Raw genomic sequence first — 15,675 nt, 5'->3', positions numbered from 1 at the left:
CAGTCACATGAGTAAGAAGGGCTGGACTATGTATCCTTGATGCTCAACCTGTTGGTGAACTTCAAGGAGCTGAAGTCTGTCGCTCGTCTCTGAGCTCCCTCTGTCTGGGTCACAGGTAAGAACTCTCTTATGTTGGTACTGAAACTTTAAAGCCTTGGTAAGTCATAAATCTTGAGATTAACTGCTGCCTATAAGATATTTCCAGATACCTGAGTGAGAGAGTTTTTTAATTGTGTTCGCTGTCTGATCTTCACAGCCCTGTTTCAGTCTTTTTTCGCAAGAGAACAAACTTCCCCACGTTCTCACGTCATGTGACTGAGCTGCATCCATAACCTCTCACGCAGCAGCTGAGATGACTCGTTCCTCACCTGTTAATGCAGATAACATCAGACTTGTGACATAAAATGCATAAAATGTTTCTTGATTAGTAATCCTAGAGGGGAAGTAACTATCCAACACTAAATGCACTTGACTCTGTGTAGATTAATAACCTGAAGTGGAAGAAACTGAGTAAATTTACTCAAACACCGTACTTCACTTCTTTAATTGAGTATTTTCATTTTGTGTTACTGAAATATTAGACTTTTTTTTCCCACTTCACGTACCTTCCAGCTGTAGAAACTACAAGTATTGACCTTTCAGATTATGACTACATGCAAAATATATGAGTTTAGAGAAATAGCGATTAGACAAACAACACTGGGATACTTTTTAAAGCTTGAAGAACATCTTGCAGATAATTTTGAGTTCTTCTAATTAGCCATTTTAAATGCTGGACTTCTCTTTGAAGGCTAACAGAGTGCTTTATTGTGACAGCGCTGCTGTGCTCCAGTCAAAGTGCAGAATAATTTTTCCAGTGCTGCCACAGTGACCACAGATATGTGGGTCATTAATGAGACTCATTGTAAACTGTGTAAACTGTTGCCATCATGCTCTGCTGAGCTGTTTAATGATCAGACATATTTGCCGGTCTATAAATAGACTAATAGGGATCCATTTTGCAGAGCTCATCCATAACAAAATGTCTGACACAGAAGAAGTCATAGATGAAGAAACAGGTGAGGTTTTTCTTTTTTCTTTTAAATATACACTATATATATACTACTTACTTATCAGTTTATTCACAGTGGCTGCTGTTTTCTTTTCCTCACCCCAGATGAGTCAAAGCCGAAGCCAAAGTAAGTGTCTCAGCTCCTCTGTAATTAAGCAATTAAAACACCACTTCTGACAGATTTTATAATAACAAACTGTTCACTTCCACAGATTTATGACAAATATTTCCGCTCCAAAGATCCCTGATGGCGAAAAAGTGGATTTTGATGTGAGTCGACCTTATGAAATGCCTCCCTCTTGATGCAAACATCCATTTGGATCAGATTTGGCAAACAGCAGATGCCTTCTGTCTGACCCAGATTTGTTTTTCTGACGGCAGGACATCCACAGGAAGCGTCAGGAGAAGGATCTGTCTGAGCTGCAGTCTCTGATCGAGGCTCACTTCATCCAGAGGAAGAAAGAGGAGGAGGAGCTCATCGCCCTTGTTAACAGAATTGTGAGTGCGTCGATCAAAGAGGAATCGTGTTGTTTCTGTTTGGCCCAAATCACCACGACTGGATGAATCTCTTGTAGGAGAAACGTCGTGCTGAGAGAGCAGAGCAGCAAAGGGTCCGGGCAGAGAGAGAGAAGGAGAGGCAGGCCAGACTGGCGGTAATGTCTCAGTGCACATTTACTCATACCCTCACACTGCATGCATGCATCATACCAGATGAACATGAAGACATCAGTTTCTCCTCTAAATCACTGCCCTGTGCCGCATGCAGGAGGAGAAAGAGCGAAAGGAGCAGGAGGAGCAGCGCAAGAAGTACGATGAGGACGCCAAGAAGAAGAAGGCCCTCTCAAACATGACCCAGCAGTACAGTGCTGGACAAAAGGTCATTCAACTTCTCATGGCTTGTAGCGTTTCAATGTGAAGCATAATGAACATGGATGGAAAAAGTACTTAAAAATCCCACAAGTAGCCGATGAAGTATGAACGCACAGCAACCCCTCTCGAGTTCAGCAAGGCCCCGAAAGGTGGTGACTATCTTTCAGATTGCCTTTAAAAGGAAAACTTCAGTGTTTTCCTCCCTGAATGTCCCACGTCAGCATCACAGTGAGCTAATCTGACAATCTTGCCTTTCCAAAAGTATTTGAGTACAAACATAGTAAAAATGAGGACAGGTGTATAAATATAATTACTGCTGTTAGAATTTACAAAACTAAGTGTCTGCAGCCATGCTAGCAACTCCATTAGGTTGCTTTGAGCTAAATGCTAGCATTATCATGCTAACATGCTCATAATGATCATGCTAACATTTGCAAATTAGCACTGAACACAAAGTAACGGTGAGCCTGGATGGGCTGTCATAAACCAAAGCGGCCTATTGGAAAAAACAGAAATTTTGACTTGATGTTTGTGCTACATGAACAGTCAGGGGATCCAAGTGTTTACCCATCATCCTCTGGGGACAATGAATGTGTGTACCAAATTTAGGATCAATCCGTCCTGTAGTTTTCAAGATATAGCGACCAAAATGGTGGACTGCTCCACTGATAGCATGGCCAAAAAAAGGCTGTGTGTTAAAGGAAAGGTTGTTGTGCTGTACCTACATGAGTTTCAGTATTTTCAATTGAATTCACATCTGTATCTTCTTTATTTGACCGACGCAGGCCGAGAGCCGAAGAGGAGGCAAAAAACAAACGGAGAGGGAGAAGAAGAAGAAGATCCTGGCCGACCGCAGGAAGCCTCTCAACATCGATCACCTGAATGAGGAAAAACTCAAGTATGACAAAGCTGTGCAGGGTTTCACGAGTGCGTGAGTGTCATCTCAAAGACTGCATACTGACCTGTGCTTGTTCTGTGCTCAGGGAGAAGGCCAACGAGCTGTGGCAGTGGCTGATGGGGCTGGAGGCCGAGAAGTTCGATCTCGGCGAGAAACTCAAAAGACAGAAGTACGACGTAAGTCATCCGACACACAGGTGGAAGTCCGATATTCCTAAAAAACACAAGTGGGAGATCTCTCTAAACTGAGAGATTGATGCCATTTTTCAGTTACACCTTTTAGTGCTCTTCTAGTTGTTGAGGGGAAATCCAAGGTCACCGGTAAATGATATGTTGGGTCTATGGAGGGTGGGGTCCTGTTAGCACCCTCTGCTGGACATGCCAGGTGTCCCATGTGTGGTCTTTTAAACGCTCAGCAAAGGTTTGTGTCCTTGCAGATTAACCAGCTTCTCAGCCGAGTCCAGGACCACCAGAGGTGAGTAGACAAAGCCGAGTGGATTTGCTCTTCATTATCAGTAAGACTAGATGCTCCATTTAATTCCCTTCTTAGATTCACTGAATGTCACTGACACCTTCTTACTTTTCCAGTGTTGTGCCTTGACATGGGTATATCAGAGCACTCTTATTTGATTACATTATTTCAATGTTAACATAAAGATACTCAAACTGTAAATTAGCCACAATCCTCTCATAAAAACTGTCAAATGTCCTCTTTAGTTTGTGTTTATGGTGCATCTGGAAACTTACAGGAGCGCTCTGGGACATTGTTGTGACACAGGTCTGACCCTCAGAAGTTGAATTAATATCTGACTTCATACTTCTGATAAATATCTGAATGAACAAAATATTAATGGAAAGAAACTGCACTTTTATTTGCATCGTCATTTGGGACACAAATCCTGAAATGTATTCTTACAATTTTGATTCAAGCTAAACTTGTTGCTGCAAGTCTGAGACAGATAATATGCTGAAATCTTCAGCAGTTATGTTGTGCACCATCATAATGCCAAAATACACCTCACACATTTGCAGTAAAATCCTCTGCATTTGAGGACGTTGAAAATTTAATTATTTCTGTCACCTTGTCTTGAGGGATTAAAACACATCCTGTGCTTTTGGGTGGTGTTTCTGCTCTTTTCTCATCAATCGAAAGACCTCCACTCACTGTCTGCTGTGCTTTTCAGCGCCAAAGGTCGCGGCAAGGGCAAGATGGGTGGCCGGCTGAGGTAAAGGGGCAGCCAGACGGCGACGAGGCAGACCGAGCCAGCAGCGATTGGCCTGCGTGTCTGTTATGTGTGTATTCATTATTCTGTTGTGTAGGGTTCCATGTCAATCATCATGATATCAAAACAATAAATAAGTCATTAAATCCACTCTGCTGCCTCTCTGCACATGATGCTGGTTGTCTGTTTCTGTGTTGTTTAGTCAAACATAGAGTACAAAACACGTTTACACAAAAACTCAAGCGCCAGGATCATTCAGCAACAGCTCACTGAATGTAGTGGAAACTAAAAATTTAAGAGATCTTGTTGAATGAGGACATGTAAACAGAGACAAATATGGGTCTGATGGAGAGGCGTTCAATGTCTACATAAAAATAATGCTGTTATTAACGGGAAAAAGAAAAGAGTGTAAAAATGGTGAGTATTTTTTTTCTTTGGAACAATTTGCACATTTTGTCAACATCAACTGACATGATCAAGAGCCTCCACATGAAGCATGGGTTTGTTATTACTAGCTTTAATTCAAATCTACATTAAGAACAGACATTCTTCAGCAAGGCTCCACATAGTGGTGATGCATAACATTATCTATTTATCGTTTTAATTACATAAGAAAATATAATGATCTAGGGCAGGAGCGTGTGGTGCCGATGGTCTGATATGTGTTTGCCCTTCGTTAAATCCAAGTCCTTACTGTACATTAAAACTATGTTTCCATAAACATGTCCACACCAGTGCATTTTTAAGTCGTTCGTCTCTGCAGTCTGAGGTGCTTGGAGAGAGTCAGCAGGGGTTTCGGGGGGTTTGGTGGTCGGATAGGATGAGGGGTCCATGTGGGATGAAGAGAGCCTGCTGAAGAGGGGCCGCCCTCACCACATGTGGGTTTCTCTGATCTCTGCTATCACCTGACTGGCTTTCTGCAACGCCTGGATATGAGAAAAGAGAGAGGAAGTTGTGTCAGTCCAACAACTCTTAGGTTTAAACCCTAAACAGACACTTTTTGGATGTTTCTGTGCTGTTTTCAATGAAGTATCTGTCAGAAAGGATAAGCAAATAATCATATTGTTTTATTTATGTTTAACACAGTGTCCCAGCCTTTTCTTGGAATCATACCCTGAATGTCTAATATTTTAAACGTCTTGTCATTCAGTTGTAGCTCCTCTAAATTAAAGCTTAAAAATTGCTCTGTCTAAGCTTCTTGTAACTTAAAATGGGGAAATCAGTCAGGGAAGACGACCTTTATCTGGATTTACTTCCGTACAAAAAGTAAATGTCTGCTTTAAAAACATGCCTGGTGAGCAGTGTTTAACTGACACTCAATCTTGTTTTTCACAATCCATTGAGACACTTGATCATTCTGTTACCTTGAGCATGTCAGCAGCCTCAGTGCGTCTCTGAGCCATGTCCTCGGACTCTGTCAGCAGGTCGTTCAGCAGGGCCGTCTTGTATAACTGACCCACCAGCTCGCTCTGCAGGCAGTCCTTCACATGGTTCACCAGGAAGTGCATGACCGCCTTCGGTACGCTGAGGCCAAACAACAACAGAGGAGGAAGATGGAGGACAGAGGAGAGGACAGTAAAGCACGTAAGAAGATCATGTCAAAATCCCAAAAATGACACCGATGAGGGACGAAACTGTGCAGTGTATGCGAACCTGTCCTGGATGTTTTTCCGAACGATAAGAAAATATGACTTGATAAGTCTCTCGATGACCTCACAGTCCCTCTGCTCCCGAGCAGACAGCTTCCTGGATACTGGAACAGGCTGGCAGTGAAGAGGGATTAAATGTGCTCGTTAAGATGCAGCTTGGAAAATGCATACAACATGCATAACAACGCTAAAAGCAAGAAAAAAATCTACTCAGTGTCATGGCACACTCACGGTGTGTTTACAGTGTGGTGAGAAGGCTGATTTTACACTTATGTTGTTGCGTACTTGAAGATGTGAGAGGTATCACAGCAACTTTCCCTGAAGACTTTCTCACACGTTCTCTGTTAACATACTGGCAAATATTGCTGTTGTGAAATAATTAAGTGTTTTTAACTGTTTTGACTGTTCTCTTCTGCAAAACACAAAGTGCACATTCTTGAAATTATGTTTTGTTTTGCAGCTGTTAGGACATCATCGCCTGACTTATTGTTTCACTGCAGAGCACCCACCACATCTAGCAGGTTGACAGCGTGGCCCTTCTGTGGGCTTGAAGGGTAGGGGGATTGTTGCATGGCCCTGTCCCCGGCTGCACTGTCCTCCCCCCGCTTCAACATGCCCCTCCAGTTCCCCATCCCACCGTCATTCTGCTCGCTGACAGAGCCGCTCTGAGAGCCACCGGCTGCTGCCTGCAGGGAGGAGAGAGACAGGTGGTGAGGAGGTGTCGGCCATCATATTCGAGGGTAAACACTAAAGCACGCATGAGGGCTGGGAATGTGTCATGTGCACAGGGAGTCAGCAACAAGTTAAATCATCAAAAATATCTTATTAACTTTCAAAATGCAGTTAAATCACATGCCAAAGGCCTTCTCTGACTTCACTCCAAAGAAGTTCATCCAGAAAGTGATAAGTTACAAAAACACACACACTAAGATAGAAGAATTTGTCCATATCACAACCCCAACCAAAGCCAATACAGTTTTACTTCATTTAAATATAACAGCACACGCTAAATAAGTCTGGAGATGCTTCTTCTGTCAGAGCAGCCAGCATGCAGAAAAAAGGGTTATTTGAACAATACAGAGTGGAAGTCAGATCAGTTTTGAGGGGTAAGAACTGCCCCTTCGCCACACTGCATTTGAAGACACAACCACCTCCTGCAGTGGTCTTAGAGTAATAGAGTAAGGGCTGGGGGGTGGGCAGAGGTCAGATGTGGGCAGGCAGCGACTGAACGGGACACACCTTGGCGACCTCGCCCTCGAAGGAAGGAAGCTCAGTGGGCGAGAGAGACTGCCCACTCGGGCCTTTAAGGGACTGGAGAGAGACAAGATCAGGAAGAAAAGAGTGGACAGAAAACTGACGGGAGCCACAGGTGGAAGAGTGAGCTTTGATCATAACGTCTTTAGATTTAATACAGAAGAATTTTCAAGGTGGTTCATTCTTTAGTGACAGTCGACCGGCTTCTTGTGTGTAACAGTGAAAGTAAATCTGACTGTACCTTGTCTCTGGGGACAGCAGTAGGGAGGTCTCTCATTCTGTTGCGTCTCTGCTCCTATAAAACAGAAAAATGCAACAATAATAAATCGAGGACATGAACAAATGACACTGTTTCATTAAGTTCTTTTGTTTCTTGAACTTTTGACTCTTTTTTGCTGTGTGAGCGCTGAATGGCGTGATGACACAATCAGGGCTCAGAAAGCAGATATTTGCTCAGTTATCATCATCAGAGATTTCCATTAACGCTGCATTTAATGAATGCATCGTGTACAGTCCACTTTCATTCAGGTGGCTGCTCATCTCTTACCTCAATGTTATTGTTCATGAGGCCGCAGGCGTCAGCGAAGTCGGGGTGTTTGGTGTTGATGTAGGCCAGCTCAATGGCAACCAGGTTGTGAACCTGAAGAGAAATTCAGAAAATTGATGCATCAGACCAGGGGTTAATAAAGTTGGCATAAAACTGCTGGGTGGTGTTTAAAGCGAGCAGGTCCTGACCATTTCATTGGTGACGGGGAGTCTTTTTCTGAGTAACGAGGTGACCACTTCCACGATGGCATCATGGAGCTTTGGAAACCTCAGCAACTCCTGCAGACAGCAACAACAATCACTATTAGAATAATACACTGCAGTTCTGTATATTTACTGCGTATTGTCCTTGTGTGCTTTGGTTTTTAGAGTAGGTGTGAGTGTGTCTCTCACCTGTGTGCTGTAGTTGCTGCAGTGCTGGATGATCCGCTGCATCTCCTCGTGAACCAGCTCCACGCAGCGCAGACTGGGCTCCTCCAGACGCTTGACCTGCCGCTTCACCAGCAACTCAAAGGACACTTCAGGCACGAATAAAGCAGGCCTCGGGCCCTGTCGAATACAATTAAACCATACGTTTGTTAAATGGTGTCATCATTAAACAGAGACGACAAGCTGAAGAGGAAGCAGAAACCTCACTGTTGCATTTCTGATGGCTGTGAGCACATCGATGGTCGTCAGGCCACCCAGAGGATCGACTGACTCCAACGTGCGACCAAACGTTTCATGAAATATGTAACAGATTCTCGCTCCACCACATCTGGAAAAAGGAGGAAAGCAAGCTACATTAATCATACAGGCAAATTTCATTTAACAAGTTGACGTAGCACCCCTTAGTGGTGCATGAAGGTAGGTGCAGGTCAGAGCTGTGTAACTCACAGTTCGGCCGTCTCTATGTACTTGGCCGTGCCCTCGATGGTGCGGCAGTACTCTGCGGCAAACTTGGTGATGAGCTGCAGCAACGTGGCGCTCTTGTCGTCGACAGGTTCACCGTAACTGTTGAGTAAAGACTGGTACTGCGCTGCCAACACGTTGATCCTCGTCTTCAGCTCAGGAAGACAGTCTCTGATGTGGTGCATGAGTAACCTACGGTAAGATTCAAGAGAGTCACTGACACTGTTCCACTTCATCAGGGAGCACAAGATCAAGAAATGACTCAAACTCACCTTTCTTAAATTGAAAAACAGTGACTATAAATATTTTAAAATCAAAGTATAACATGGATTTCAACTCCATACCTGTTTAATGTTCTGGCCAGATATTTGGTTCCATTTCTGTTTGCAAGGGAGGGATACTTCTTTTGTAGGAAGGCGTATTCATCACGAATAGCGTCTGCCACCAACTTCTTTTGATTGATATCCAACTGACTCCTACGAAAATGCACAAAATCAATCAATAAATCACTAAAATGTTGTCTTAGTTGCTATCTTTGCCACCTTCAGGGTTTGTACATGTTTTTAAAAGAAAATTCAAGCACTTTCAAGGTACCTAAACCAAAAATTTCCATATTCCATATTTAAAGCCTTTGTCAAAACATCTACATTCTTGTGCAATTGTGAAAAATAAAGTTTACAGAATCAGGACACTGAATGCATGGCCCACTTTGATCTAGCCCTGCTCCAATTTTTATTTTTATCTTAGCTGCATTTATGTATTTTCAATAGTCCTTTGTCCTTTATTGTTGTTTTTGTGTGTGTTTTGGTGAAGTTAAAAACAATCTGACAGCAGCGTTACCTGTTAACCACTCCGATAATACCCAGTTTGACAGGAATGACCCTGCCCATAAGTACATCCATGGCATCTGTACCAGCATCCATCAGATCCAACTTGGTCACCACTGCTAGTGTCCTCCTGCCTGAAGACAAAGACAAAGACAGCTAGCTATTAAAAAAACAGCACTGAAGCAAGAACTGCAAAGAGTGCATGACTAAGAAAATGAAAATAAGGGCATATGTCGATGACACAATAGAGGTAAAAAACAGAAGTTGGCAAACAATAAAGAAAGTCATTTACCATCAGTGTCAGCCTCACGGGCCACTTTAAGCGCCTCTGAGGTGGCCATGTCTGTATTGGCAGCAGTCACAGCCAGGATGATGGAGTTGGGGTTGGAGATGTACTTGAAGATCAACTCTCTGATCTGGATCTCTATGTCTTTGGGCTGGTCTCCCACCGGCACCTGTTTTAACGTACAGACCATGAAATTTATCTACAGCATCATTTTCAGTTCACAGATCATACAGATTTGGATTTTTGGGAAAGTAAAAGGGAAACCTATATCACCTTTGTAATGCCAGGAAGGTCCACCAATGTGAGGTTCACAACATGTGGTGAGAAGATTTTCAGGTGAATGGGGTCATCACTAATACCCTAGAAAAAAAAAAAAAAAAGGTTACTGACAGGCTGATGTTGCCTGAGAGGCTGACTCAGACGTGGCATCAAGAATATCCAGCCTCCATGAATATCATTTGTTGTTTGGCAACTGTTGACGCTCCCTCTTAATTAGCATACCTTGTTATTGCCAGAAATTCTTTCTGTTTCTGCTTCAATTTCTTGCCTGATCTCCTCAAAGTCTGTGTAGATCTGAAAGAACAGTTTAACCGTAACAGGCAAAGACTCCATTATGTTAGCAACAAACAGCAACAAGCCAGCAAACACGTAGTAACAACAGCAACATATAACTGTACACAGGGATCTTTTTCAAAGAAGCATTTCCTTTCGACTTCCTGTTTACTCTCATAAGGCTATCGGCACATCATAATGTCTTGTAAAGAACACGATTCAACCCTGGAGGACATTAACCCTGCAGCCATATAAATATTTTTAATTGAGGGGGTGTGTGCATGATCTCATTACAGGCTGCAGGTGTTTCTATATGCAGGACAGCTGGATTGTTCTCTGACAAACAAGACTGACAAGACAGGAAGGTGACAACTCTACCTTGTTTTTGGTGTGTAGGAATTTGCCCCATTCCTCTCCGTCGATGCCTGCAGAGATACACGGTGGAGGACAGATGTTTCAGTTACTGATGTGACAGATGTGGCCTTAAGATCAGTGTTACTATTATTACTATTGTTGTGTCTCATGGGAGGATTTCTCTGAAGGCAAAGATGGGATGGAAAAACGCCTCTGAGCAGTGATCTTCAGCTGAAGCTTAAAAAAAACATACACATGGTGGAACGACTGTTGTTGTCACACAACAGCCATGGAAGCAAATAAAGGCCTAAAGCTAAAAAAAAGCATGTGCGTTTTGGGAAGCAGACTTCTTTAAAAAAAATATATATGTATTTCAGCGGTGATAATCAACATTGCAACAACAACAAGGAAACAGAATTACAAGGGTGGAGTCTGTTAGTCATCTCAGAGGAAGCTGGTATTTAAGGAAATTATAGGTGAGCTTTGAGGAAGTCAGCTAATGGCTTTTAAAAGATAAAACTAAAAACAAGATGGTTTTATTCGACAGGAATCTGTTAATTTTCTTAGTCTAACTTCAACTGACAGATACCAGCCTAAACAGACGGGAGGGCTAGAGCTGCATACGGTGAAGCCACGTGATTTGGCAGCTTTGGAAAAGCCACACAAACACAAGGCAGGATGGGGCAGAATAGGCAAAAAAAAACGAGGGAAGTTATGTAATATATAGACACAATAAGGGAAAGAACAAGGAAAAGGAGACCTCTGTAAAGGCGTCCATTTTTCTTGGATTCTGTGGTTGGGGAGAGATGACAGGAGACAAAAGGGTTAGCCTGGCTATCTGCAGCTCCTGCACGACACTCTGCTGCAATGCAGAGTCACTCTGAGGCCATCGCCAGAGGACAGCACTGAACAAATGCAGGATCTTGGCACATTTTCCCTCCTGGTCTTTTCACTGAGAAGTGGGTGGTATCTGTGCTGGCTCTGTGTTAATCTGCTCTTCCTCTCTAAATATAAAAACACTCTATAGTTGAATAGGGAATTACTGCAGCACGCTAGCAGAGAAGTCTCATGACCATAGAAAGTGTCTATTAAAGATGTACATTAGATCTAAATCTTCTGAACTGTTATGCTATTGGCTAGTGTAGGTGAAGCCAGATCGCTCAATTTAAACAACTCTTTGCAGCTGCCTGTCTGAATCATGTCTGCCAACGACATCCACATACATTCATTTGACAAACTTAACATACTTCATACAGCACACCAGCTAATCTGCTTACTGCTACATTTCCTGATACAGTTTCACCAAAAACACCAACCTATGCAAAATGCATATTAGGACAAGATTGACAATATATTGGCCAATATGAGCTGATTGCCACAGTCTTACCTTTTTCAACTACGTCATGTTCAGTATGTAATTAAATATACATCACAATTGTAAAAAGATGATGAAATTACTCTCTATTTAGATTGACAGTTATCAGATTGTTTTGATCTCCCAAGTATCAAAATCCCTGCCTCAAAAATCCAGTACCATTCAGGCTATCAGGCATATACAGCAGATAATGTGCAGAAGATGCTGTAAGAGGAAATACTGGAGAACAAATAGTTTAGGTCGTAGATGATCACTATGTAAAACCTCCTCAGATACAGCAGTAATAGAGGCGACGGCGACGTTACCATTCTCTTCACTGGTTTTCCTGCGGTCCTCTGGGTCGATGTGCACGAGCTGTAGGATGAGGGGCCGACGTGTGACGATGCCAGTGCCACGTGGCAGGATGTCCCTGCCAACCAGGCTCTCTAAAACAGAACTCTTCCCACTGCTCTGTAGACAAAAACAACAACAACATCATAAAAAAAAACACAAGAGGGAAGACTGATGCATTGTACAGAGAAACCAGTCCCATTGTGTAGATACAGACACACACACACTGCACTTGAGCTTGACTGTATCTGACACTACTTCTCTGTGTGTTACTTCAAAGCTAGCTGCTGGTTATCTCTGCAAGACATTTTCCAGGGTCCCAGAAACCATTTAGGGAACTTTCACCGCATTTCAACCAGAGGAGCCTGGGTTGGATTTAATTCTGATCCTGAAATGTTCCTGCTCAGGAGGTCATCACTCACTGGTCAAACACAAATCTAGTGGCTGTTCCAGCCCATTCACACAAGCTCTGGGTGCCACTAGGAGGACATGTCTGGTTTATTGACACGTGTGGTAGAGTAACCCCTAATGAGATCAGGTGAACTTAAATACGTCACAATGCTCACTTGGATAGTAGATTCCTCTTTAGTGGACTGGTGCTGATTTCCACAGTAGGAGATGAGGACTAAGGGTAATCAGTTACTTCCTCAGTAGCAGTAACCCTAATGCTGTTTTGACTGACACAGGTAAGCCTATTTATAGGCCTGACACAGGATAACAAGTTATTAATACTTGGCATGAGATCTCTGTTGCAGCTGTCCATAACTGAGGCTCTTTTTGTAGATGTGGAGCACTTACAAGGACAAACATTACAAATCAGGCATTTAAAACACCCTCTGGCTTGCCTTGTCTCACTGTAACACCCTCAGACGCCTGCCAAAAGGTCTGAGACAGTCACATCCTATTAGCTGACAGCAGCGAAAGTGAACATGTTAGACCAAACTTGCCACTGTAAACCAATTAGTCTTTAACGTGTACACAAGGAAGTTAGGTGGACAGAGTGAAACTATTAGCAAAGAAAGGTCTTGATTCAACTTTATGGTCCTACGTAGTTTGTTATGCTGCTGAACTGTACTGTGTTATACTCAGGAGGTGTTCACACTATTTTATTGAACACACTTATTTTAATGAGGTAGACTACATATTATTACTAATATATCAAAAGCTCTACAAAAACTGAACGTTAAACTTTATGAGGGTAACACTTATTGAAGGGCTTAGCGAGGTGTACCTAATAAACTGGCAACTGAGTGCATCTTCTATTGTGTGTGTGTGTGTGTGTGTGTGTGTGTGAACGGAGAATATTTTTACAGACACAACACAGCGAGTCGTGTTTGCTATTAGAACAGATGCTTAATCTTTAGCAAGTTAAAGACAAACAGAATTTGATTTTATTTCTCGGACAGTGATCTGAAGGAGACTTGAGCTTGTTGTCCACCTGCCAGACACAACACTGCTAAGTTTAGTTCATGATTGGGATCACATGTAGCTAACGCTAAGGTATTTGCTAAGTTTAACCTAGATTTGTGTAAAAAGACCACGCTTATTGAAGTCAACCTACACAGTTTTGTCTCGTATACCTAACGTAACGTGGATCTGAAAGAAAAGCGGAGATAGAAATCAGCAGCCAAAACAAAAAAGTGGCGCAGGCTAACAAACTTGCTAGCCTTTAAGCAAAGCGGCGTTTCTCACCTGAGTTCCCACAACAACTATCTGCGGCAGCTGAATTATGTCTGCTCCGACCGTGTTAAACACATCTTGCAGTTTGTTTATGACAGGTATGAGGGCCTCCATGAGCTCCGATACGACTCCCGACCTGTCAAACAGCCAACTTTCTTCACCCTGCCGCACACGGGTACAAAGTCATTCAACGTCCCCCAGCTAAAGCTACTGGCGTCTGTTTGGATCGGCCAACAACTGCGCACAGTTTCTCAGGGTTGAATCATGGGAGTTTGAGTTCAGTAGAGTCCCACCAGCAGCTCAGCGCTTTGGGTTTGACTGTCGATGAACTACATTTCCTAGAGGCGACACCGGCGTACTCATGTTGAACCAATGAAGAGAAAGATTATTATTTTTCCTCTGCGCAACAGTAACTAGGGCAAGTACCAAAATATTTATGGGCGAACTCCATGAAGGGATGCGTACAGGTATTACCTGTTATTTTAATTGACGAATTTCGAGGATAAAAATGTTTTGACATGTATTGGAAATTTACAGTACAAGTACAAGCAAAACAATATACCTTAATGCTATAAAATGTCCGTAAAAGATTAAATGGGCCAAAATATACGACACAGAAATAAGTAAACAGAAGGAAGCTCAGTCTGGTCTATTCTTATTATTCTTATTCTTATTCTTATTCTTATTCTTATTCTTATTATTATTATTATTATTATTTATTATTATTATACAAAATTGAAAGTTTCATTTACTATTTACAACCAATGTAGGAAATAAATATTTCACATCACAGTGCAAAAGGAACATGCAACTGTAAGTAGTTTAAAGGTATGAGGTAACAGACATGTTTCATCCACTAGTCAACAGTGTGGTGAATTGCCATCACCAGAAATGTGCTGAACGTTGATGCTCGTATGTACTTAGAAATATAGTATTTCTTCAACATTGTGGTACCACAGTGTTCTTAGACTTGGTGTTAATTTAAAAAATTACACAGTATATTACAAAAATAGAAATCTTGTGACTAGTAAAATTGGGGATAATGAAGCCTCAAGTATGTAATCAGTTCAGTTGGTGCTGATGAAGATTTAACCATAAATGTTCAGAAAATGCCACCAGCAGTGTGGAGTAAATTCATATTTCAACAAGATGTACTCTAACCAACAGCTAAAGAAGCTAACATGTGGAGGGTCACAGAGTTTTGTTGACATTGCTCCCCATTTGACAACCATAAGCAAAACTCTCCTGGCTGCTATTGTTTCTACCTTCAGTTGCGTTTTGAGACCCACAATGGCAAAACCTACACAAAAGAAACTAGAAACTATACAAAAGGTGTGAAGTAGTGCTGAACTGACACATAGGTATTCCTGTGCCAAATTCAGTATGATTGTTTTATTGTGCCAAACAGTAAACTTAACACATCCCACTATCAAAGAAGGTGCTTAATAATACTGACAAAATACTCCCTTTCATTAATTCAACAGTAACTGAAAAACTACTACAATTGTGTACAAGTCCATGAGCACACACAGGAAGTAGCTTGAACAAAACATAATTTATCTGAATTTAGACCTAATCTAAGTAGAGTGGTCACTGTCATTCTGTACCCGAATGTCAGATCTCAATGTCACTGTTCAAATTTCACAGCATTTGAACTAAAGTGGCTTCCTGTTACCTAATCAATACAACAGTATTGCTTCCCCTTAAGGCCATTCTGAGTCAGAGATCATTTGACTTGCTCTACACTGCTCTACAGTGTTGTTTTGATGCACCATGAAATCTGTTTTCAGTCTGTTTGGTGTGTCCATCAAATTCTCTCTATGTCGTCGAACATGTCATCAAAGATACCTGCTCTAAAACCTCCATGAAAGTGTCTCCTGTGGGACTCCT

The 15,675-nt window shown here is 42.2% G+C and overlaps 2 protein-coding genes across 5 annotated transcripts; one reads left to right on the top strand and one right to left on the bottom strand.

The window, feature by feature from the left end:
- The first annotated feature begins 41 nt into the window (after positions 1-41).
- Positions 42-4,208, top strand: tnnt2d (troponin T2d, cardiac). The gene is made up of 11 exons (XM_076732486.1): positions 42-115; positions 1,005-1,058; positions 1,157-1,178; positions 1,264-1,321; positions 1,433-1,549; positions 1,627-1,704; positions 1,818-1,928; positions 2,707-2,819; positions 2,905-2,995; positions 3,256-3,293; positions 4,003-4,208. Exons 2-11 carry the CDS (start codon positions 1,022-1,024, stop codon positions 4,046-4,048), a joined length of 711 nt encoding a protein of 236 aa, XP_076588601.1. The 5' UTR covers positions 42-115; positions 1,005-1,021; the 3' UTR covers positions 4,049-4,208.
- A 330-nt stretch (positions 4,209-4,538) lies between these two features.
- dnm1l (dynamin 1-like) lies at positions 4,539-14,031 on the bottom strand. 4 transcript variants are annotated; one of them, XM_076732481.1, is made up of 20 exons: positions 13,798-14,030; positions 12,081-12,225; positions 11,161-11,190; positions 10,425-10,471; positions 9,996-10,067; positions 9,768-9,854; positions 9,501-9,663; positions 9,222-9,342; positions 8,726-8,857; positions 8,367-8,573; positions 8,127-8,247; positions 7,884-8,039; positions 7,680-7,769; positions 7,492-7,584; positions 7,186-7,239; positions 6,930-7,001; positions 6,200-6,376; positions 5,695-5,804; positions 5,406-5,565; positions 4,539-4,967 (listed from the first exon to the last, which is right to left on the bottom strand). In XM_076732481.1, exons 1-20 carry the CDS (start codon positions 13,897-13,899, stop codon positions 4,911-4,913), a joined length of 2,196 nt encoding a protein of 731 aa, XP_076588596.1. In that variant the 5' UTR covers positions 13,900-14,030; the 3' UTR covers positions 4,539-4,910. The 4 variants fall into 4 exon arrangements, with proteins under 4 accessions (XP_076588596.1, XP_076588598.1, XP_076588597.1 ...); XM_076732483.1 differs by lacking the exon at positions 6,930-7,001; XM_076732482.1 differs by lacking the exon at positions 11,161-11,190 and having other exon boundaries at positions 13,798-14,024.
- Positions 14,032-15,675: the final 1,644 nt, after the last annotated feature.

The sequence above is a fragment of the Chaetodon auriga genome, chromosome 6 (genome assembly GCF_051107435.1).
Source record: "Chaetodon auriga isolate fChaAug3 chromosome 6, fChaAug3.hap1, whole genome shotgun sequence".
Taxonomy (NCBI): Eukaryota; Metazoa; Chordata; class Actinopteri; order Chaetodontiformes; family Chaetodontidae; genus Chaetodon; species Chaetodon auriga.
The sequence above is the reverse complement of the archived record's forward strand: the minus strand, read 5'-3'. Positions and strand labels throughout refer to the sequence as shown.